Raw genomic sequence first — 22,975 nt, 5'->3', positions numbered from 1 at the left:
TAATTCCTAATCACCTCCCTGACTACCTGACTATTTACTGCTAGCAGTACTTTTAACGTTCGCAACTGATTTATCTTTGCTTTGTTGTCTCTTTCATCTATACTGTTTAGTTCTTCTCACCCATCATAGACAAAACATTGGTTGAATATGGCCAGTCTAGGTACGTCTCACCCCTATCTTATTCGCTGATCACATGATTGATACTTGATTGCGCGCAGTCGCCATATTGGACGTCAAGGGCAAGGTAAGTCTGATCAGTGTGATTTCAACGCGAATGACGCTCATTGCTGAATATCTCACAGTCCCTCATTCAACGGTCATATCGAGACGATGTTTCCCCTTCCTGTATCGAGCGATTCTTGCCCCTTGTATTAGACATGGAAGAGGACAATGTCCAAGTAACACCTTGCTTTTCGGATGAAGGTATAAACTACATGCATATAAGGCATAACAATCTCTACTGTGAGTTCTTCCTTGTACTTTCCGCCTTGATATGATATATTAACCATGCTAGATAAGTCCTCGCTCTTTCAAAACGTAATTCCAACGCAGCAGAAACCATCTTCTTCTTACATAGATTGTGTGGTGTAAGTCTTGAATCGCTCGCTGCCCCTCTCTCTTGAATACACACTGATGCGAGATGAAAAACATAGGTCCTGAAGGAATACTTCAAAGAGCTGGAAGAAGAATCTATTCGGGATAATTTCGTGATCATATATGAATTATTGGATGAAGTGATGGATTTTGGTTTCCCTCAAACTACTGAGAGTAAGATATTGCAAGAGTAAGTGTTGTTCTGACTCACGATGTTGAGGATCGATACTGAAATGACGGTCATGCCTTTAGATACATAACGCAAGAATCACATAAACTTGAGGTTCAAGCCAGACCTCCTATGGCTGTCACTAACGCTGTCTCTTGGCGAAGTGAGGGAATAAGATATAGGAAGAATGAAGTATTTTTGGATGTGGTGGAGAGTGTGAACCTATTGGTAAGCCATCCGGTACTCCCCTCTTTCACTTGCAGAGCAAAAGGTAAAATGATCCAATTCAAGGACAAGGGACAAAAGTCAAAAGAAAATGCCAAAGAGGGAGGAAAGCGAGATCGCGGGAAACGCTTAGCCTGCTGATGTGCTCATGGATATATGCGGTTCTCTGACTCTCGTTACGTTGCAGGTCAACGCCTCCGGCAATGTCGTTCGGTCAGAGATCCTTGGTGCCGTCAAGCTGAAATGCTACTTGTCTGGTATGCCTGAACTGAGATTAGGACTAAATGACAAAGTGATGTTTGAGTCGACGGGAAGAGGTGAGTAACATTCAAACCAGATTTCATACTGTTACTAACTACCCATCGCGATAGCTGCGCGAGGTAAAGCAGTAGAAATGGAAGATGTCAAATTCCATCAGTGTGTACGACTATCTCGATTCGAGAATGATAGAACGATCTCCTTCATCCCTCCAGACGGAGAATTCGAACTCATGTCATACCGCCTGTCAACATCCGTCAAACCATTAGTATTCGTGGAAGCCAAAGTTGAAAGTCACAGAGGATCAAGAGTCGAATACGTAGTTAAAGTCAAAGGTCAATTCAAGCGCAAGAGTACGGCTAACAACGTTGAAATCTACGTTCCCGTGCCGGATGATGCGGATAGTCCGAAATTCAGAGTAAGCCGAATTCCTTCTTAAGTTGCAATCCCTCGCGCTCTGTTTTGACGTTTGATTTGTTATAGGCATCTGTGGGATCAGTAGTATATGCTCCTGAGAAATCAGCGTTTGTATGGAAGATCAAGCAGCTTGGTGGTGGAAGAGATTATTTGATGAGAGCACATTTCGGTTTACCCAGTGTTCGTAATGGTGAGTACAGTCATTCCTTCATCATAGGTATTTTACATTTTGAGGATTGCTCACTGACCACTGAGAAAACACCTTGACTTCCTTTGCCTCTGCCAATTTATGTTCCGAGTCACGTAGAGGAACTGGATAAGCGTGCACCAATATCCGTCAAATTCGAGATTCCGTACTTCACTGTATCCGGTATACAGGTAAGATACCTCAAGATTGTGGAAAAATCGGGATATCAGGTGAGCTTTTGGCGCCGTTTCCCATACGATCCCATTAATTACTAGCAGCTGATCTTTCTCCTTCGCAGGCTGTAAGTGGGCTTTTACCCCATCGTCACATCGGAATGTGAGCTAATGTCTGAAATCCCCAGCTGCCATGGTGCAGGTATATTTGTCAAGTAAGTCATCATCGATACAATCCAAGCTGCAACAAAATGCTGACACAAGCACGAAATATCATCTGTAGAATGGAGACGACTATGTGCTTCGAACTATCAGTGACGCCAATGCGACTGGAGTAATACCACTCTGATGTTGTACCACCCATACGTGATAAACTTTTGTAAATACAGTAATGATACATATATATATGCCCAAGTACGAGATTTCGCCCTTTGGTATCATACGCATGGTGAAGATAAAGAGTGATGTAGATACGTGACATGCCCTTCCGTGTATAACGACTGGAAACAATGCATGGTATATACAATAAAATATCAAGAAGGGTCATTTTCAGTTCACAGTCGTCACATCTACCACTCCTTGGCAAGTTTAAAGGCTAAAGATGGCAAAGATTAGTCATAACTGCAATGTCATACTTGACGAAGAGAAAACTCACTCCACTCAAAGTCGAGCCAGACATGCTTATCATCGTCGATTACTCTTGAGCGCACAGTATAGTTACCCGAACGAGCGAGCATACCAGAGGGCGATTCTTCCGAAGCGAACTAGGAAGGATCGATTGTCAGAGTGGGCAGTCAGAAACGATATCACCGTCTAGACGTACGACTTTGGTGTATGCAGGGTCTTGGGGACCATAAGATCCAAGCATAGCCTCTGTCTTGTCCACATTTATACCGGCTCTCTTTACGACTTGGAGGTACTTCAAGCCAGATACGATTTCGTTCTCGACGCTTCGAGTCGTTCATCCATGTCAGCGGTGTCATGTCAGAATACTGAAAACGGTACTCACGTGAAGGTGATACCGACTGAATAATCAATACCCTCCTTGATGGTCACTAATGATTAGCTTGATCGGTCAATGCTTTGACTTACAAGGCTTAGCCTTTAATTTTGCAAGATCAGCGGCAGGCTGAGTGAGATCGATGCTGATGGTTGTAGGAAGGGTCGGAGAGCTAAGGAAGAGGGTTTTGAGAATGACCTATTGACTTGCAAATCAATGCAAGTTACTTCTAATCTGAAACGACGTACTCTCTTGGAGCCTCCTGCATTAGCATTGGCTCCTAAGCCAAGAGATGCCTTCCATCTCTGGAGCGATTCGTCTTCCTGTACGCAAATCATCAGCCGAGGTATTAGTGACAGGGTTAAATCGACTACATACCTGATCAAGAGCAGCGAGCTCGGCTACAGTCTTGCTTTGACCGACCTGTAGTTGTGAATCAGCAGTGTCCGCAAGCTACACTTGTTCTCTACCAACCTTGTATCCTTGGGTTTCAGTTGGAGCGAGTTCGTCCTCGGTGGTCTGAGCGTCATGACGAGGTGAGCGATGTGAACCGTTTCTGTACGACACTATACGTACCTCTTTAGGATGTGACATGCTGAAGGGTGAATGCGTTTTTGTCGGATCAGAGTGTAATCAAGCGATCTCAGGTATGATTGTGAAAGGAATGAAGTGAGATCAGAAGGGGACGAAGCTGTGCGGCAGTCAAGTAAGCAAGCAAGTTATGATGGACTTTTGAATTGGGATCTACCGGGTATAAAAAGTACAAAAAGAGAGATCAAACGCGACGTTGATCTCCCACGTGGCAAAATCAAATGGAAAGCTGAGGAAAATGCTATGCAGCTGCCACACTGATTGAAACGCCGCTCATTACAACTAACTCGTATCTTCTCATATTATCGTATATTTGTTATTAAGTTAATAGTTTATTATGTTATTATGATTTTTGTTAGGTTATATGCCGCATGATCAACTTGCACTACCCGTACGACACTGGGATAAAGGGACAAGCCTCGTTCACAAATACAAAGATAGCAAGGAAGATACTTCAACTGTTCATTTCGCACATCTTCAATCATCAACCTTTGCATCTTCATCACATTGCATATCCCATCGCGTCCTTCATTGCTATCTTCTCCTAACCACTTCACCAGTCAATCAGAAACATAATGTCAGGAGAGATCAGGCGGAAGTTGGTCATCGTCGGTTAGTAACGAATGATCATCTCTCCCAGTTCCCAGACAAAGGGTCGTCACAAAATCGCATGTCAAGTGTCAGAGTACTGACTCAGCTTGATTCATGTAGGTGATGGTGCTTGTGGTAAAACATGTCTGTAAGTGTGCTGGTCATAAAAGAGCGAAGATCGTTGCTAACTCATGCCTTTGTCAGCCTCATCGTCTTCAGCAAGGGCATGTTCCCAGAGGTCCGTTCACGGTTCAACGTTGTGTCATATATACTGATATCGATATGCAGGTTTACGTTCCCACCGTCTTTGAAAACTATGTAGCAGATGTTGAAGTAGACGGCAAGAAGGTTGAACTAGCTCTTTGGGATACTGCTGGTCAGGTAAGTGACATTATACTGGAATCGAGTGGCAATAGAGTCAAACACATCATTGACGCTCTGACATTTGAACACACAGGAAGACTACGAGTAAGTCTGTCTTTGTAACAACGTGGTCGATAATACCTAATTCTGATCACTTCACAGCCGACTTCGACCCCTCTCATATCCTGATTCTCATGTAATCCTCATCTGTTTCGCCATCGACTCCCCCGACTCTCTTGACAACGTGCAAGAAAAGGTGGGTCATACGAAATTTACCTTTTCTCCCTCGTTCCACGTCGAGCAAGTCGGATGTGAGATACTCGCTGACTTCTTTATAGTGGATCTCCGAGGTCCTTCATTTCTGCCAAGGTCTCCCAATCATCCTCGTCGCGTGCAAGAAGGATCTCCGAGATGACCCAAAGACCACTCAAGATCTCGCCCGAATGAATCAAAGACCCGTTTCCAGAGCTGAAGGTTTGGCTGTCGCGCAAAAGATCGGTGCTCAAGGTTACGTCGAGTGTAGTGCTAAGACCGGCGAAGGTGTCCGAGAGGTATTTCAAACTGCAACCAGACATGCTTTAATGGTGAGTATTTGCGGGTTGGCACGGGGAACTGATAACTTTTTTAGAGCAAAAAATCAGGACGATCCAAGAAAGGCAAAGGTTGTGTAGTGCTTTAGGTCTAGATTCGAGTTGTAATTTTTCCTTATCAGTCTTGTGTTCACCTGTATAGGTGACTCTATACCTCCCCTCCTTTCCCTCCCACTTTAGTATGGATCATTTTATACGCGTGCTCTCTCGCCATTTTTTTTATTCAATTCTGTTATGTGATATGATGAGGCTCTTGATGATGAATGCTGCGTGACATGTTCTCCCGTGCTAATGACAATTGCATCTGCATCACTATTGAGACGATGCAAAAATAATCCTCAAAGCTGAAGGATACCGTGTTAAAGGAAATACATAGGAAATGTCGTTAGCGTGAGAAACAGCGGAGAGGTGCTTTTAAAGGACGAGAAAATGACGTGTTTTGCTTGAATTTCATGGGATTGAACTTTCATCCTTAATCGCTTCTATTCGTTTCGTGTTCTCTATCTACACTTCAAACTCAGTCTTTTGTTCTTGTTCATCATTTTTCTGTCATCTGGGACATCATCTTCATCTATTCAACATAGTCTGCGTATCCGCATTTGTACACTTTATAACATTCATTGTCCGTGTCAAAGCAGCTCAGATTCGAACTCAAACGCACAGGACCGCTCTCATATCCCGCAACTTGTTTCTGGTTCTCTCTTTGATCCTTTATTCTTCCTGATCTGACTCACATCTACTCCATTACTGTAACGTCAGCCTGTCGCCATCTCCATAATACATTAATCTATCGTCACCTGTGTAGCTCTTATCCACACTAACGCATATCATGGCGTCAGCACCAGTCGCGCCGATACGACAACCTCGAGGACCATCAGCCAACTCGTTCGGAAGTTCCACGCCGGCACAGCACTCCAACGGCCCTCCAGCGCCTGACAGTGAATCTCTGCTACGAAGACACAACACCGTATCTAGCACAAGACACCAGCCATCATCGTCTATCTCCACCAACCCTGCAGCATCATCAGCGTTCCATGGTTCTAGGTTGAGATCTGGTGCCGGTAGATTCCGAAGCGGCAGTCTATCTTCGGGAGCACCTGAAGGGGGTCTCATCAGGAAAAGCAGCGGAAGGGAAGTCAGAACTCAAGATGTACTTGGCGAAGTAGAGGAAGGACCAAGTGGTATGGAGACGTCCAATTGGGGTAAAGGCTTGAGCAGACAAAGCTCTTTGCCTTCGAGAAGAGGTTAGTGGTTTCTCCTTCAGAACAGCGCTCACCTTCTAGCTATCAATCCAGTCACGTCGATCCAGAATGCTCCAGAGGTTCCGAAAGTTTCTACCAACATGGGACCCCCACCACGACCTCCTAGAAGGATCTCCGTGGCGGCCCATGACCATGAACCTCCCGCTCAATCCCCACCCGCTCACGCACCATCGCATTCACTATCATCTCTTGCAATGTTCAATCGAGTCTCTCTTCCTCCTCTCCAGCCAGATGAGGAGAATGTCAACGTCGGCGCCAACGTTTCTCGAACCCAAAGCTTGCGAGCACAGGCAAAGCATACCGACAACGGGGCTTTAGGACGGAGCACTAGCTTGAAAGGGTCAGGCGAGGTGAGCACATTTTTTTGAAACAAGTTCACTTTGCTAACCAAGCACAACCAGACCTCGCGACATGCCATTCATGCATTGTCTCCACCTTCACAGACAAACACTCCTCGCAACCCATTCACTCCTCCCACACCACCGCCCGTCTCTTCAACAGCAGCTCTACCTCCCTTCCAACTTCCCCTCCCGGATAATCAAAACCTACAGCCTGATAATAACCCGGGAGCCGACCTGAAGCGTCATCAGAGTCTAACACAAGGATACGGCTCTTCAAGTCGTGTGCGCGACCGTTTGGAGCGAAGTCCAGCGGTCCTTAATCTGGAACAACGAGAAGAGATAAAGAAGCGAATGACTTTAACCCAAGCCAATGGTGGTGAACATCCACCTATCAGTCCAATCGTCCCAAGCGTCTGGTCACCCGGGATTCCCAATGGTCAAGACGATGGATGGAACCGAGCTGCCTCGCAACAGCTCCAAGACGCTTTTGATGCCATGAATCTTGGAAGGAAAATGATGGGCGTGGAAAGTACCGGTTTCAATGGAGACAGAAGGTTGATGTTAGAAACCGATGTGCTTCGTCACCCTCAACCTGCTACAGCAGGTCCGTCCCTTCCGGTTCTGGCCCACTCTACGGAAGAACCAAGTTGGGTCACCAGTCTCGTCGGAGGTGATCACACCCCTCACATCGCTCCCAGATCTGCTGGACCTGGAAGTGCTCCTTGGCAGGATCGAGACATTATGTATCGGCAACAAGCATACACCCCTCAACCGTATCAGCAGTACCCGAGAGGAGGATGGCAAGATCAGAATCAGCTCATGCAGCAAGCCAGTTATCTCCAACAACAGCATCTCATAAATATGAAGGGCATGCAGCCATTCCAACAACCCCCTTATCTTGGCGCGCCCTTTAGTCCCGCTTACCCATCACCACCCAACACCGCTATGATCCAGACGCCACATATGAGCAACCAAGATCGAGACGTCATCGAATTAGCGAGACAGAAAGGTTTAAACCCGGCGACATACAATTGTAGACCTGTCAACGCTAGATTTTTTGTTATCAAGTCGTACACTGTGAGTCACCACAATTTGCTTCAAGAGCGGGACTGACATAATCTACTTTGCAGGAGGAAGACGTTCAAAAGTCACTCAAACACGAGATCTGGTCATCGACTGTCCTCGGCAACAAGCGGTTAGACAATGCATTCCGCGAGTCTAACGAAAGCGGGCCGATATATCTCTTCTTCTCCGTCAACGGATCAAGACATTTCTGCGGTGTTGCGCAGATGTTGACTGCGTGAGTAATCTCAAGACGCAAGTGGCATCGTAATTGACACTTATTTTTAGCGTTGACGAGACACAAAGTTCCACAGTCTGGGCTCAAGACAAATGGAAGGGAATTTTCAAAGTCAAGTGGATCTTTGTCCGGGATGTACCTTCTCAGTAAGTGTGACGGTACAGACGAGAAGATATCATACTGACCCGACCTGCAGAGCACTGAGGCACATTCGCCTTACCAATACACCCGAAAACAAGCCTATCACCAACTCCCGTGATACTCAGGAGCTGCCCTATGAAGCCGGATGTGAAGTCCTTCAAATCTTTTTGGAGCATCAATCCAAATCAAAGACTAGCTTGCTGCAAGATTTCGCTTATTATGAAGTAAGTGTTTGCTAGTGAGATAACGACTCTCATGCTGATCAGCATTATCTAGCGACTCTCTGCCAACCGAACGCTTCAAGGACAACCACCAGGCTCTAATCCAAATGGGCCAAATCAGTATATGCCATCACCCATGATGACCCAACAACCAATGCCTTCCATGCCAATGGTCATGCCTCCGCATCCAGCCGTGCCACCTGTACCGCCCATTCCATCACGATTCCGATAAACGTCACCAGTGAAGACCCAATACGATATTTATTCCATTGAAAGAACATAACATAATGAAACTACCATAATACATACGATGAAGAGAAAGGACGAAAAGGAGACGTAATTGTTTGCTCGGTAGTGATTGCAGGATCTACCCCAAAATGTAAATACGTTTGTGCTTCTTGATATTGTTAGATGCATGTATACGCAGTGCTACAGATGTCGGATAAGCCACCCATACATCTATATCTTCTCACCTGCTTCTTCGCCTTCCTTAGCTCTCCAAGCTTTCCAGCCATGCACAGTGCCTCTCACCACCTCATCTCCTGGATCATCTTCAAACATCGCCCCTGCCCATTCTTCCGCGACTCTCTGATACACCCATCCTTTGCCGCCTCCCGAAGCTGCTAAACGAGGGAAGAAGGCATTGTCTGCATCTACCAGGTGCGGGCGATGTGATGTAAAGAAGACGAGTGCGCATGCATCTTGTGATGACGATAAAGTTGAATTGACCGTGTTGATCAACGCATCGTGCTGGAGACGAGTATCGTGTTAATAGGACTTCATGCTGAGATCGATATGGCACTCACTTGGGAGTGATTGAATACCAAGTCACTGAGTATGAGCACGTCGTAACCTTCACCGTCCGTTCGAGCCATCAAATGCTTTACGTCCCGCCCCCACAGGTGGCCCTAGTCCAGTACGAATCAGCGTTGTCCCAATGTACTACGTTGGATCCACTCACGACTACATCAACATTCCCCCTAAGATCCCCAGAGACATTGATGTCCACGTTAAACCTCATGTTTTCCACCAGATCCGTATCAGGGTAATCTGTAATGACCACCTTTTTCGCCCCTGCTAGGGTGCAGACTATCGAGGGAAGGGCTGCTCCAGCTCCTAGTTCGAGAACCTTTCGTTTTTTCGTCAAATCAGGATTGCGCAGAAGATAAGTTGAGAAGACCCGAGCTGTGTTCCATCTGTATTCTTGATCAATTTGAGTAACATTTTCCCGGAGGCATCGAGACAGTACTTACAAATGATGACCCCATAATGGATGACTACCCACTAGCCTCAATATAAGCTGTCTGCCACTTTTCTGCTCTTCATTTAACTGTATAACAACTTCCTCAGGTACCTCGTAAGTCGAAAAGGAATATGGAGCAGGTAAAGGCGATTCAGGTTCAGGTAAAAGATCGTTGAGACCGAAAAATTCGTCATCCCCTTCTTCTGACAGGGGTGTCTGCGGCCTCCGGGAAGATGAAGCTACCGCTGATCCTGAATCTGAATGGTCACTGAGCATCTCGAGATGGTATACACGGGTTGTGATATGGTGTAACAAAGTGAACAATGCACGCTCATGGATATTACAACTTTTTTAACATGTATTCGGTCAGTGGCCGAGACCACGTGGCGACGAACAATTCAACGGAACATGAACAACAACCCATTCATCGTGTCACATTCTGGAATTGTCTTGACCTTGACAACTTATCGAAGCACCTCTCCACCTTGCCTTATGAGGTGATGAGGATATCACAAACATAAGCCATCTCACCAGATGCCCGTACTCGCTACTGCGGGCTCACGCCTGTCGCACCTCCTTCATAAAGTCGTCTTTTCTTGGCCTTCGGCAAGCAATTCGAGCTCACCGTTCGCTTTCAGATCTCAGTCAACGTCTGGCGATTCTGCAAGGCTAGAAGAACTATTCGAAGAGCCCGGAGAAGGTCGAGCTCTCGCGGGTGGAGTAGGTCCGCTGAGTTTTGTTGGATCCGGTTATGGTATCTTGCTTGTTTTGATGGTCAGTCATCCACTTGGCATACTCTTGGACCGAACAGTACGCTGACGTCTCCCCTCAGGCAATACTGCTCAACCGAATACATCATATCGTTCGTCGCCCCAGACCACCACCACCACCTCTTCCACATCCCCCTCTTCGGGGATTTTCCCGGATCCAACGTGTCATTTCCACAGCCCTCATCCACGAATCAACTCCTAGGTACATTCGGATACCTGGTATCTTCGCTCTGACTCGGGCATGGGTGATCTTCACGGTTGTATTACTGCAAGTTGCCAATCTGTGGCCTGAGATGAACGAGAGTAGAATTTATGGTCGACCTATCAGAAGCATTGGCGCTTGGGTAGGAGAAATGGAGATGGAAAAGGTCTGTTGGCAGGTGTTTATCAGTGTATGTACCGGTTTAGCATGTGGAGGTATGGCGAATGGGCTGGACAGATCGTAGGTGCAAATATTCGATCATCGCAATGCACACGCTGACGAGAGATGGTAGAAGGCGGAGGGATGTCGGAGCGAGTTTCAACCTTGTAGGTCGACAGCGATCGGGTATACCCAGTCAACCGCTGACATGACGGCTTTAGTTTGGCTATTCCTTCCTCCTGCATCTATACTCCTCTCCGCTTACCCATCATCATCCTTCCGGCACCAGCAGCAGACCTCGCCCAGATGTTCACGCACTTTTCCAGCTTTGGTTGGGGTTGACAGAACTAGCCTGGTTACAAGCTGTAGAGCTGATCCCTTCTTTGAGGAATAATTTACTCCTTCCAACAGGTGTGTGCGGGACTATGGGATTAGTACACTTTGTATATGCGTTATCGACCGCCCCGCTCAAGTTCCCGAGCTTTACTTTCTTGACTCATTTAGTAGGTGAACCGGTTACTGCCATGCGTACAGATGCTTACCGCACATCGTTGCAGATGGCGTTGCTTCTTTCTGTAGTGATAGGCCTTTCCGTCGTTCTAAAAGGGCTCACTTTTCTGTTCACCTACGGCTATATTCCATCTCTCATCAGTCTACTTCCTCACGAAGGCGTTGTGCCAAACTTCGAGGACGACTTTGGTGTAACCTTACTCAAGATCGGTACAGCTTGTATCGAGGCAACTCAGTACTCCGGCTTGCGAAACGAGCTCGTCTCAGTAGAAGAATATAAAACACCTTGGGTTGAGATGTCTTCGACAAACAGCAATGTGCGTAAGTCTCTAGTGACAGGTACTAGTGGCTTCGAGACAGAAATCAACAACATCGAGGTGTCAAAGCTTGCGAACCCACACAGTGAAAGTGCTTACTGGAAGGAACACAAGGCATTTTGGCAAGCATGTGGGAAAAGCACAAAAGCTATACTCTGTGCCGCCATTTTAGCATCGCCTTTGGGTCGCAAAACGGTTGATTTAGTAAAGAAGGCTTGGCTTAAAAGATGGTGGTATGGCCCAAGGCATTGGAGATTCTGGAGGAGAGCTGCTTGGATAGAGCCACCACTCGTCGCAGCTAGGAGAATGCTCGCTCAACGGATGGATGTGATTGAAGCGCTTCGATTGCAGCGAGACATTCGAAGAGCCCAACGAGCTAGGAGCACACCTGGACCAGAGCTGAGTACTGGAACATCTTCCACCGTTGAGATCCAGCCGAATGCGGGAGAGCTCGTCATGTACAATCGATTCTTGCTCGGTCAAGCTGACATTGAAGATGACGAAGAAGACTGGGAGGATGACGCTAGCTCCACATCTAGCAATCAAAGTGGAGATAGCGAAGTCGAAGAGCAAGCGCTATATCAAGATCTCATGAACTATCAAGATGAAGAAGAAGATGATATCCAGCCGGTTCTCCTTGCCCATCTGACATCGAGAACGTCGACCCCACTTACCAGAAGAAGATATGCCGCTTTGTTAGCGAATCGATCATCCACGCCTCAGAGTGAAGGATTGCAAGATCTGGTACAAGAACGAAGGATATCTCTGGCTGGTCAGAATCGAGATGAGGACGATGAGGAAAGGAGGCGAACTTGTGTGGTTTGTATGACACAGATGAGAGATACAATCCTCTGGCCTTGCAGGTGAGTGGGCCGCGAAGTGGGCTATCTGTGCTGACTTTTTTCACAGATGCCTCGCACTCTGCAACGATTGTAGAGAGAGTCTAGCATCTCGGCTGTCAGCCCAGGATCACATGTGTCCTTGTTGTCGAAGAAAGTAAGTGGGCCTTGTGCTCGAAAAACTAGCTGACATGATATTATTAGGGTTGATGGCTACAGTCGCATATTTGTGCCATGATATGGCCTCATAGATTTCAGTCTTATATATGCATTTGTAAATGGTAACTTATCCCTTATGATACATTCCCTTTCTGAGCACGAAATTGCACTACTGTCCCTGCGGGTATTGCCATAACCGGCTTTGAGACTTGCATTCGTCAAACAAACAGTTGATTCAAAAGCAAGTCTGCTCAATGTTTCCTAAACTATCATCCAAAGACAAACATAGCAGCTCTTCACCCTTGACACACCACAGCTTGACATAGTGATTTCTACTGATTAATTTGAAATATGCCAATCGCCACTGAGTTGACTCGTCTCCTGGGCATCAAGGCGAGTCCTATTCATCTCTCTATTGATAACCACTGATCCGTTTCACAGTATCCCATCGTTCAAGGTGGTGAGTTACCGCGGGTCCAGAACTGCCTTTAGTGACTATGCTCACGTCTACGAAGGGATGCAATGGGTGGGAACACCGCCACTTGCAGCTAGCGTAGCTTTATCAGGAGCATTGGGGATGCTCACTGCATTGACGCAACCGAGCCCAGACGCGTTGAGAGAAGCTATCAGGGAGACCAGAAACCGTATAGGAGGTAGTCCAGGGCGTTTCGTTAGTATCAAACCTCGTACTGGTAACAGAAAGTGACATCACCCGTAGGGAGTCAATATAACCTTGTTGCCGTCCATCAACCCTCCTGATTAGTGAGTTTGTACCCCGAGGAGTGATGTTAAATTTGACTAGCGCTGGATATGCTAGAGCTGCTCTGGAAGAAGGTGTAGACATATTTGAGACGGCTGGGAACAATCGTAAGTCTCTTTTTTTGCAAATCGGATGCTCAACACTGTCTACAGCCAAACCACTCATCGAATTTATCAAATCCTACCGAGATCCTGGAGTACCTATAACAGACAATGTGCCAAAACGATTGATAATCCATAAATGTGTGACTGTGAAGCACGCCTTATCCGGACAAAAGATGGGGGTAGACGTCTTGAGCATCGATGGGTTTGAATGTAAGTCAAGTGATACACTCACACGCTGAATGTCCTTTTAGGTGCCGGTCATCCTGGCGAAGACGACATCGGGGGGCTGGTATTGGTAAGTCACATGGACTCAATAGAGCTAACCAGTCAGCTTGCTCGCGCCGCAAAGGAACTGTCGATCCCTTACATTGCTTCTGGAGGGTTTGCTGATGGTCGAGGTCTAGCAGCCGCTTTGTCTCTCGGAGCAGCTGTAAGTCGGAGAAGTTTCCAAGAGCGACGCTGAAACGATCTTGACAGGGTGTGAACATGGGAACCCGGTTCATGTGTACCGTTGAATCACCTATACACCAGCAGATCAAGGAAAAGATAGTCGAGTCTACCGAAAAAGACACCATTCATATATTTCGGTGAGTAACGAGTACCCTGGGTGTAGATTTACGATGCTGACGACTAGATTAGGACTTTGCGAAATACTGCACGGGTTTATCGAAACTCGGTTTCGACAGAAGTCGTAAGACTAGAACGAAGACCTGGCGGAGCTAAATTCGAAGATTTGCGTGAACTCGTGGCTGGTGCTCGAGGGAAAAAGGTCTATGAGACTGGGGATCATGATGCTGGGATATGGTCGTAAGTCCGAGCGGTGATGGGATACACTAAATAAAGCTTGAATCTAGTGCTGGAATCGCTGTCGGCTTGATCAACGATATCCCAACTTGTCATGATCTTGTAGAAAAGATTGATCGAGAAGCGTCAGATATTATCAGGGGTATGAATCGTATGATCGAACCAGCACGAAGTTGTAAATTGTAGATCCAGTATGTATCACATGCATCATACTGGAGTGCTTGGTTGGACACTCACGAACACACGCCTGACAATTCATCGTGTCTCTTCTGGATTCCACCCAAAGTGACCGTGCGCATCATGACATCGTCTGTTCCCTCTTCATCTTTCTTCATCTTTCTACTACTCTTATCTCGTTGCGTCTTCCCTCAGTCTTCAAACATCTCAACGAATGTCTAAAATCTCTTGAATCTTCCCGACATAATAAAGAGTAAAATGCCAATCAATTATGTTGCCAACTCTCTGTCAGTCTTCCTTGCTGGACGTACTCCAAGTCACTGCTGGATGTCATATGCTGATGTGAAATACTACCTCACAGGGCTCGTGCCAAAAGGCAGAGACCGGTTGACAGGTATCGCCGAGCACGACGATTTGAAGAAGGTTCACTTCGACGCAACAACGCCGGGTTTCTCTTTGACAAAGCAGGCAATGTCAGCGATCCCATTCACCTAGGGAATGACGAAAATCGTAATCAATGGAAGTGTTCTGGGGCTCGGGAGGCTGAGAGAAAGAAGAGAGCTGCTACCAACCGAGACCAGGGCAAAATGACGACACCATTGCAATTCTCATCAAAAGGAAAGAAGACATGCACGGGAACTATCAGAGACCCTATGTGCGTGGGGTGTAATCAACACAGTTCGATATCAAAGGTTCATAAGCAATGTCCCGCTTTGACTGAACGAGGTGGTTCAGCCAAGCTTGATGAGCTATCCAGAAGTTGCTAAACCGCCTCACTGCAGTCATGCACCTCGACCTCGCTCAGGGGGTCAAACGATATTCCGTGAGGAAAGGCAATTTTAGAAGGATTGGTAACGGCCATGGGAGCCAAGAATGGTTTGACATTGTTGTAGTATTTGTAAGGTTGTTTTTTCTAAACACTTGTTGTGATACCATGTACGCAGTCAATAGCCATTCGTTCCTTTTTGCAAGATCTCCCACCGAGATCCCGTAATAAGGGTAACCAGAAGTAGAAAAAAGCATAAACTGCACACATTTTAACCGGTCATGGAAGAAAACGCAATGCGAGATAAGAGGAATGCCGAGGTGCATAGGTCATCCAAGCGATTAATCATCCTAAATAAATGTCAACTTTCTGCATGTGTCGTGACACTTCATACATCTACGTCGGTCTCAGTTCGCCCAATTCAAAATAGACATTACGAGTAGTCATCTGAATACGGGTACAAATCTTCAGCCTCGGGCATCACACCAAACAACATCATGGCCGCTATGACGAAAAAGATTACCAGTATCTTTTCTTCACCATCAAGTTCACCACGTTTGAATGCCACAAAGTCAAATACAGCAGTCCCACCATTGACTTCAGAGAAATCATCGCAAGTCAGCCGAACAGGAATGCCTTGCTCATCCCAGTTGTTTGACATGTTCAAGTTCATGGCCGGGGGGAATACAGATTCCGGCTTGGCTGGCGACGAGGTTGATAGTGATGAAGACGAATCCAACAGCTCTGATGCTTCTCGCACGTCGACAGCAGTAGATCACGAGGAGCATATAAATGGACCGATAACAGAGGACCGGGAGGGTCTGCAAAGATGGATGGACCAGAATATCAAGCAGACCGAGAGGGAAAGGGACTCGCTCAGTGCAAAGTTGACGGGTGAGTGTTTTGGTATTGAAGCATTGCTAATTATTAGCTCTGTCAATGTCCAATCTACCCTCCATGTCTTTCCACAAGGAAGCGAAAGCGAGACCAGCTTTGCCGCAAACTACCGTAGAGTCTTCACCCGAGCTGGGAAGTTTTGTTGAGCCCGACGGACCTACCGACACTTCCGCGGCAATGGGGATACCAGAAATGACAGATGAGCAGAAATTGGCCGCCATCAAAGACGAGTTTGGCACTATAGAAGACTTGATGTTGCAAGATGAGCCCGAGCGGCTGCTGGCGGACACCAAAGGGCTACTTTTCAAGTGAGTCGCATCTCGAGGAATCTGTTGCTGACGAACGTAGAGGAGTCACCATGTTTGGAAACTTTCATCTTACCACTCATCGTTTGCTCTTTCATGCCATCATACCGCCTGTATCTGCCAATCAAGCGACACCTGGCAGCGACGCAGAACAACGGGGATTGGATGTTGTTCACGCTGGCGTTGTCACGGTTCACCGTTCACTAGGAGCCAGGAGGGTATGGATGGAATTGACGCCGGAGATGGTCACGACGTATGCCAGTGCCAACGAGTCGGATCGTGTCCGACCGCTACGTAGCGTCTTATGTGAGTTGAGATGTAAAAGATATAATGCTGATTATCAGTATCTAATATACAACGCTGTGAACCTTTCGACCCGAATCATCCATGTGATTTCTACGTGACCTATGAAAACGTGGTCAGCATCCGTCGAACTCATTTCACCGTTGATACCGAGCAGTCCGCGATGCAATGGCGAAGGGCTTTTGAGGGGGTTTTATATAGGCAAAAAATCTCGAAATGGAGGCTTGCCTCTGGTCAAGAGGGATCGGACGATTGGTCTAATATGCGTTGCTGCATACCACTGGATCGGACCGGCATCAAGGGTATCAGCCCGTACCACTCATTCGCAACCCTCGTAGGTCTAGAAACTAGTCTTGAGCATACTGGGCAAGTGGAAGATTGCCCGTCAAGTCGGCTGCAAGAGCCAAAGTCACAGGTACATAAAGTCAAAACACCTACTTCCGAAACGAAACGGACCTTTTCCTTCCCACGTAGTGCCTCGCCAAAACCGGAAAGGCGCTCTTCCTCCCCGAACAATCAAAAGCTTGATTGCACAACCTCTTCATCTTTCGGTTTCGTCGATAATCATGCTCATCGTGAAAAACACCTCGATTTCAATATCGCTGTTCTCAACGAACAGGTCTGGTTCACCAGAGCTCTTGAAGTGGCGGTGAAAGCAGCTGCCGATCGAAAGTACAAGCCTGATATTGATATCCCACCGATCATTTTCCAAATCGCCGGTCATGATTGCGTTGCGACGGACGAAGAGATTGAGAAACGGACGGACCTGTCGAGAACTTCTTCCACCGAGTCTGAGGATTCCATCATTGACGACGACGACGATCATGATACGTTTCTCCACGAAACCCGAAAAGCTGAAAGGGCATCCATGGCCGCAAAGGTCTTTGGTCTGCAAGAGCATGAAGGTGTATGGAGTGAGTGGAGATAGAGACAGGGCGATGCTGATATCTAGTTAAACGATGCTATGTCGTGTCCGGGATCGTTCCTGTACGGGGCCATGTGATCGTCACTCCACGGTTTGTTTGCTTTTGGCGAAGGAATACTGTAGCGCCTGATATCAAGGTGAGCTCACTACAGCGCGGGTCTCGCTGAATCTGAAGTACCGATTCCGGGTGGAAGAGGTTAAAGGTGCGGTTGCCGCCCCGAGTCTGAGGGTCGGTTTTGTTGGTATGGCGCTGCATATCCACGGTCATCGGGACTTACGCTTTGAATTCTGGAACAAGATTTCTAGAGACGAGGTGAGTGAGATCGAACTTACGATATATTGACGTTTTCTAGGTCATGACTCGTATCAGCTCGCTGGTCACGGTTGATTCTGCCAGTGTTTCGAGTGATCAGAAACCAGTTGCTCCTCAGTTCGACCCGACCTCTACCATCCCCAGAGCGGAATCGCCCGGAGTTATCGTTGAAAGGCACCCAGCCGATATCTTGGCACCGACAAAAGATCACATGTATCACACAAAAGTTGTCCCCGACGAAGCGATAGCATATATGCCATTCGTGGCAAACAAACCGGTAGCTTATAACGTCAAATTGACACCTAGAACTTTCGTTTGTTTGACCATTGGTTCCAGAGGCGACGTTCAGCCGTACATCGCGTTGGGTCTGAGACTAATCCAGGACGGGCATAAAGTAGTGATTGTGACGCACCGTGAGTATGAAGGGAAATTTGCATTGCTGATCGTTAGCCGAGTTTAAAACCTGGGTCGAAGGTTATGGTATTGAGCACCGCCCAGCCGGAGGTGACCCAACGGCGCTGATGAAGCTGAGCCAGGAGCACAAGGTGAGTGAAGTTGGGTTGGACTTTGCTCACGGCAGATGTTCTCTCCTGGGTTTTTCAAAGAGTCTCTTGGTGGTTTCAGGCAGTGGTTGGATGATTGTGAGTGTGGGGGGATTTCTGGGTAGAGCTGATCAATAGTACTGCTTGATGCGTGGAATGGATGTCACGACGCGGACGTTTTGATCGAAAGTCCATCCACGATGGCGGGAATACACATCGCCGAGGGATTGAAGATCCCTTACTTTCGAGCATTCACCATGCCATGGACAAGAACGTCGGCGTACCCCCATGCGTTTATGGTTCCTGCTTTCGAAATGGGGCCGAGTTTTAACTATTCCACCTATGTTTTATTCGACAACATCATCTGGAAAGCGACGGCAGGGCAGATCAATCGATGGAGGAAGAAGCATCTGGGTTTAAAGTCAACTGATATGTCGACTCTTTCCGTCAGTAAAGTACCATTTTTATACAATTTCAGCTCGGCGGTCGTGCCCAAACCGCTCGATTGGCATGACGATATTACCATTACCGGATACTGGAACTTGGAAGATAGTGATACGGATTGGTCTCCCCCTGCTGACCTGGAAGATTTCATGGCAAAGGCCAAGGAGGATGGCAAGGCCTTGGTGTATATTGTGAGTTTGCGTGATTACGAACCGTGGCTTATCTGTAGGGTTTTGGATCTATTGTCGTTCCCCGACCGGATGAAATGACCAAGAGCATCATCAAGGCGGTAGAAAAGGGTGAGTTTATCCGGGGAGGTTCATCTGATTCGTTTTGATAGCCGATGTACGAGCGATCATCGCAAAAGGGTGGTCGTCCCGAGGAGGAGACCCAGGGAAAGAGGGTGAAGAAATCAAATTCCCTCCCAGTTGCTTTGGAGTGGACAAGATACCTCACGGTTGGCTGTTCCCGAAAAGTGAGTCCGCATTCGGTATAGAAGCACGCTGATAGCATAGTCCAAGCGGCACTTCATCACGGTGGAGCAGGTACTGTGGGTGCGAGTCTAAGAGCTGGATTACCGACTCTGATCAAGCCATGGTTTGGGTGAGTCTCGAGTCTTGGATCAATGCTGATAATTAGCGACCAATTCTTCTGGTCCGTCCGTGTGACCAAGCTTGGCGTGGGACTCAAGGTCTCGTCATTGCGTTCCGAAGAAGTAGCCAACGCGCTTATCAAAGCGACAACGGATACCGTCATGATAGAGAAAGCAGCGATGATAGGGCAGAAGATTAGATCGGAGAACGGCGTTGATCAAGCACTTCAAGCGATTCAACATAACGTAATTAGAGCAGGGTTAGACAGGCGACAGCTCAAATGGGCTTCATAATTTTGTATGCATTACAGGTACCTTACAACAAAAAATGTCCGTCTAAAACATCATGGCGCTTCTTTCGTCGTCCGTCGCAGGCTGGCTGTAGAGTCTCCGGGTCTTCGCGTCGGCAGCGTTTTCCTGCGTGCTATACTTGAGCCTCCAGCCTGAGCTTTGGCGATTATCGCCGCGCGCGATGTCAACGGATTTCCAGTCCGCACTTCATACCCTCCTGGAGGAGCTTCGTCGTCGGAGTCGGACATCTCCATGAGGTCGGAAGGAGCAGGTTTAGCGGGAGAAGGTTTGGTTCTGACTGGGGGTGCTGGAAGCAGGCTGGCACTGATGTTGGGCTGCACGGGAGAGGCAATGGGGGGAGAAGTCGGTCTGCCGGTTCCCTCGATGACATAGTATCCGCCGGCCGGAGCTTCGTCGTCGGAATCCGAAGGCAGCATCAGATCAGAGTCTGCTTTCACCATCGGAGGGGGTGTGGGTATTTGTTTCTTTTCCTTGCGCTTTTTCTTTGGTTTCTGGCACAGGTCAGCGACGGACGATTGGGGGCGGACTTACCAGTTCCATACCGAGGAGGAAGTTGTCTTGGTGTTCGATCAAGAACTCAAGGACCTGCTTCGACAGCACGTGTTCCTTTGGTCGCATGGTATGGAGCGGATGAGACAGTACTCCAGTCTGGAAGATCAAAGCGAGATCTAACCGTCAGCGGGTGGCTTTTTCGTTGAGACTTACTTGGTGCGGTCATGAGGTTTTTATCCGAATTTCGGGCAAACACGCTCAACAGGTCGAGGACGTATAACAGGAGGTAAAGGTGGATACGAGGAAGCGCTTGTATGAGATTTTTGTATTGCGAGATTGCCTCGTCTAGCGGGATTTCGCCGGAACGGTGGGAAGTGAGAACACTTCGGAAGGCGTCGTAAAAGTCAAAAGGGATGACGGATTCCTATATTATCAGCTTGAATTCGTGGCGTCTGACGCTTACCGGCATCTGGGTGAGGAATCTGTACCATGTCAGCGGTGGTCAAGCGGGCTGTAGACTTACCGTCTGAAAATCGTGGCTACGTCATGAGTGGTGTATGGTAACAATTTCCAATCTACGTTTTTCCCGTACTACGCGGATTAGCAATGGGTGATGGAATTCACAAACGCACCTTCGGGGGAGTGTCGAACAGGGTCTGCAGATCCTTCATTCTTTTCGATGAACCAGAGATACGAAAGGTCCCTTCGACTTCAGTTGCGTGTTCTTTTAGATACAGACCGCACTTTGCGACGACGACGGGGATGACACTGACATGTTAGCTGTGTACTCTTTAACGATCACTCACCCCCAGACGTAAAGCGAGCCGTCAGGTCCACTGGTTGAGACCTGCACCGAGGCATATTCTATAGAATCGGCGAGATATTCGCCAAATACTCCACGTCCTGTCGCATTCGTGGGTTCGTTGCCTTCTTGTTCTCTGAAGCCTTTCCACCAGGTCTTTAAGCCTTGCCGGTCCGAATCTCGAGAAGACGTTTTGCGGATTGGCTCGGAAGCGCCAAGGTATGCGGGCGAGTTGTCAGCGTCGCCAGGAGTGTAGGTCGTCGCGGAAGGATATGGTATTCGACCTCTCGCTGGAGTGGGGGACGGTCGTGTGGACACCATTGCTGTTGTGACGGGTTGTATGAATGCAATTGTAAAAGCAAGGGGGGAACAACATTAAAGTAGTATTTGAAGGGAAAGAAGGATTGGCAAGGCACCACTGCGTCATCATTTTAACCAGTGGCCAAGTGCCACATTACGATAACACCGAGGTGGTGCCGCTCGTGCAACCTTGATCTCTTATTTAATTCATACATCACTTGTTGTTTTAATACTTTACTTGTAACCACTTTACCTATATTCAAGTCACTTACAAGGTCACGAGCAAAATGGATATTGATAAATCCCTCGACGAGGTCGGTCGCTTCTTTCAAACTACCTGTCAATCGCTCCTTACATTATTTACCCGTATAGATCATCCAAGCTAAGCCCAAGGCAAGTCGTGGACGTGGGGCTAAACGTGGTGGAAGCACCCCTTCATCTGCTAGAGCTCGTTACGCGTCAACCGTACCACGAGCCGCAGCACAAGCTGCTGCACCTGCCAAACCATTGACTGCCGAGGCTATCAAGATCATTATCAGTAATCTTCCTCAAGATGTTACGGAAGCTGCTGTGAGGGTGAGTCTTTTTGCAATTGATGTTTTGCTTATTCTTTAGGATCTCATGCAATCTACCGTCGGACCCGTACGAACCGTGCAAATGTCATACAACGCTACCGGCAAGAGCACTGGAGTTGCCACCGTGGTTTTCAAGAATCGAGGAGACGCAAACAAGGCTCATGCAGCTTGTGAGTTTTAAGATGTCTGCCGTGACTGACATGCTAGATCACAACAGAATGATCGACAACCGTTAGTTCTTCCACTTTCAAGCTAAGGGCTATGCATTGCTGCAACTGACAATCATGGATCTCAGAACGACCCATGAAGGTGGAAATCGCCATTGATCCAAATCAAGCTCAAAGTCTAGCATCAAGAGTCGCTGCTGCTCCTACACGATCCGCTGCTCCTCCCCGAGGCCGAGGACGAGGACGTGGAGGCGCAAAACCTCGAACCGCCAGACCAGCGAAGAAAACAGCTGAAGAACTTGATGCGGAGATGAACGTAGGTTCATTGGAGTTGTTCGGCGCTAACTTGTTTGCATAGGCGTACAAGGAGACAAGCACTGCTTAATGGACATGCATGATTTTGTAGAAAGATGTGATATTACCAAGAACTCTTTTTGCCTGCCTCCTTCCATGCGTTTGGCAAGGATAACGGGTTTACTCCAATTTCTTTTTGAGCCTCTCGAAATCGAAATGCAAAGTTTGCAAGGATGGCAATGAACAACGCGCCGCAGATGAGCAGAGGGCCCCAGAGAAGGTCTATATGTCAGCTGTGTGATGGTTTGGTTTGACTTACCAAAGTTTCCCGAATCTCGAGCAGAGATCATTGTTAAGCGTTTTTGGAAGATAGCCCAGCCATAAATGAGGACAGAAGCAGATCTGCATGTCAGCAGTTGTGTTTGAGTTGGCACTCACATTAGCGCATATGCGAATGCAAACCACCTCGCAGAGGAGTC

The 22,975-nt window shown here is 47.6% G+C and overlaps 11 protein-coding genes across 11 annotated transcripts; 7 read left to right on the top strand and 4 right to left on the bottom strand.

Annotated features, from left to right (window-relative positions):
- Positions 1–147: 147 nt before the first annotated feature.
- On the top strand, positions 148–2,372 carry IL334_005448 (uncharacterized protein; the record flags this gene model as incomplete). Its single annotated transcript, XM_062937161.1, has 12 exons — positions 148–160; positions 219–244; positions 303–462; positions 520–587; positions 654–784; positions 847–991; positions 1,176–1,305; positions 1,360–1,664; positions 1,730–1,853; positions 1,971–2,080; positions 2,212–2,238; positions 2,307–2,372. 12 exons carry the CDS (start codon positions 148–150, stop codon positions 2,370–2,372), a joined length of 1,305 nt encoding a protein of 434 aa, XP_062793212.1.
- A 220-nt stretch (positions 2,373–2,592) lies between these two features.
- IL334_005447 (uncharacterized protein) lies at positions 2,593–3,617 on the bottom strand (the record flags this gene model as incomplete). The annotated part of the gene is made up of 9 exons (XM_062937160.1): positions 2,593–2,618; positions 2,679–2,787; positions 2,847–2,973; positions 3,033–3,048; positions 3,116–3,221; positions 3,272–3,346; positions 3,402–3,446; positions 3,498–3,542; positions 3,600–3,617. The coding sequence occupies 9 exons, from the start codon at positions 3,615–3,617 to the stop codon at positions 2,593–2,595; spliced, it is 567 nt and encodes a 188-aa protein (XP_062793211.1).
- Positions 3,618–4,189: 572 nt separating this feature from the next.
- Positions 4,190–5,247, top strand: IL334_005446 (GTP-binding protein rhoA; the record flags this gene model as incomplete). Its single annotated transcript, XM_062937159.1, has 8 exons — positions 4,190–4,226; positions 4,326–4,353; positions 4,410–4,443; positions 4,494–4,586; positions 4,663–4,673; positions 4,731–4,824; positions 4,907–5,152; positions 5,197–5,247. The coding sequence occupies 8 exons, from the start codon at positions 4,190–4,192 to the stop codon at positions 5,245–5,247; spliced, it is 594 nt and encodes a 197-aa protein (XP_062793210.1).
- Positions 5,248–5,987: 740 nt separating this feature from the next.
- Positions 5,988–8,655, top strand: IL334_005445 (uncharacterized protein; the record flags this gene model as incomplete). Its single annotated transcript, XM_062937158.1, has 7 exons — positions 5,988–6,402; positions 6,454–6,770; positions 6,813–7,838; positions 7,892–8,061; positions 8,112–8,207; positions 8,258–8,426; positions 8,479–8,655. The coding sequence occupies 7 exons, from the start codon at positions 5,988–5,990 to the stop codon at positions 8,653–8,655; spliced, it is 2,370 nt and encodes a 789-aa protein (XP_062793209.1).
- Positions 8,656–8,882: 227 nt separating this feature from the next.
- Positions 8,883–9,942, bottom strand: IL334_005444 (uncharacterized protein; the record flags this gene model as incomplete). The annotated part of the gene is made up of 4 exons (XM_062937157.1): positions 8,883–9,173; positions 9,230–9,331; positions 9,385–9,619; positions 9,677–9,942. The coding sequence occupies 4 exons, from the start codon at positions 9,940–9,942 to the stop codon at positions 8,883–8,885; spliced, it is 894 nt and encodes a 297-aa protein (XP_062793208.1).
- A 258-nt stretch (positions 9,943–10,200) lies between these two features.
- On the top strand, positions 10,201–12,701 carry IL334_005443 (uncharacterized protein; the record flags this gene model as incomplete). Its single annotated transcript, XM_062937156.1, has 7 exons — positions 10,201–10,440; positions 10,499–10,878; positions 10,931–10,964; positions 11,019–11,300; positions 11,355–12,487; positions 12,534–12,620; positions 12,668–12,701. The coding sequence occupies 7 exons, from the start codon at positions 10,201–10,203 to the stop codon at positions 12,699–12,701; spliced, it is 2,190 nt and encodes a 729-aa protein (XP_062793207.1).
- Positions 12,702–12,973: 272 nt separating this feature from the next.
- Positions 12,974–13,385, top strand: IL334_005442 (uncharacterized protein; the record flags this gene model as incomplete). Its single annotated transcript, XM_062937155.1, has 4 exons — positions 12,974–13,015; positions 13,064–13,082; positions 13,138–13,292; positions 13,341–13,385. The coding sequence occupies 4 exons, from the start codon at positions 12,974–12,976 to the stop codon at positions 13,383–13,385; spliced, it is 261 nt and encodes an 86-aa protein (XP_062793206.1).
- Positions 13,386–15,730: 2,345 nt separating this feature from the next.
- IL334_005441 (uncharacterized protein) lies at positions 15,731–19,848 on the top strand (the record flags this gene model as incomplete). Its single annotated transcript, XM_062937154.1, has 10 exons — positions 15,731–16,127; positions 16,246–16,438; positions 16,578–16,741; positions 17,077–17,652; positions 17,787–17,800; positions 18,017–18,389; positions 18,513–18,521; positions 18,657–19,153; positions 19,303–19,437; positions 19,654–19,848. 10 exons carry the CDS (start codon positions 15,731–15,733, stop codon positions 19,846–19,848), a joined length of 2,553 nt encoding a protein of 850 aa, XP_062793205.1.
- Positions 19,849–19,898: 50 nt separating this feature from the next.
- On the bottom strand, positions 19,899–20,484 carry IL334_005440 (uncharacterized protein; the record flags this gene model as incomplete). The annotated part of the gene is made up of 2 exons (XM_062937153.1): positions 19,899–20,348; positions 20,398–20,484. 2 exons carry the CDS (start codon positions 20,482–20,484, stop codon positions 19,899–19,901), a joined length of 537 nt encoding a protein of 178 aa, XP_062793204.1.
- Positions 20,485–21,160: 676 nt separating this feature from the next.
- On the bottom strand, positions 21,161–21,481 carry IL334_005439 (uncharacterized protein; the record flags this gene model as incomplete). The annotated part of the gene is made up of 1 exon (XM_062937152.1): positions 21,161–21,481. One exon carries the CDS (start codon positions 21,479–21,481, stop codon positions 21,161–21,163), a length of 321 nt encoding a protein of 106 aa, XP_062793203.1.
- Positions 21,482–21,747: 266 nt separating this feature from the next.
- IL334_005438 (uncharacterized protein) lies at positions 21,748–22,587 on the top strand (the record flags this gene model as incomplete). Its single annotated transcript, XM_062937151.1, has 5 exons — positions 21,748–21,774; positions 21,833–22,036; positions 22,218–22,266; positions 22,331–22,518; positions 22,561–22,587. The coding sequence occupies 5 exons, from the start codon at positions 21,748–21,750 to the stop codon at positions 22,585–22,587; spliced, it is 495 nt and encodes a 164-aa protein (XP_062793202.1).
- Between the last annotated feature and the right edge of the window lie 388 nt (positions 22,588–22,975).

The sequence above is a fragment of the Kwoniella shivajii genome, chromosome 7, assembly GCF_035658355.1.
Source record: "Kwoniella shivajii chromosome 7, complete sequence".
Taxonomy (NCBI): domain Eukaryota; kingdom Fungi; phylum Basidiomycota; class Tremellomycetes; order Tremellales; family Cryptococcaceae; genus Kwoniella; species Kwoniella shivajii.
Note: the sequence above shows the minus strand (reverse complement) of the source record. Positions and strands in the feature narration are given on the sequence as shown.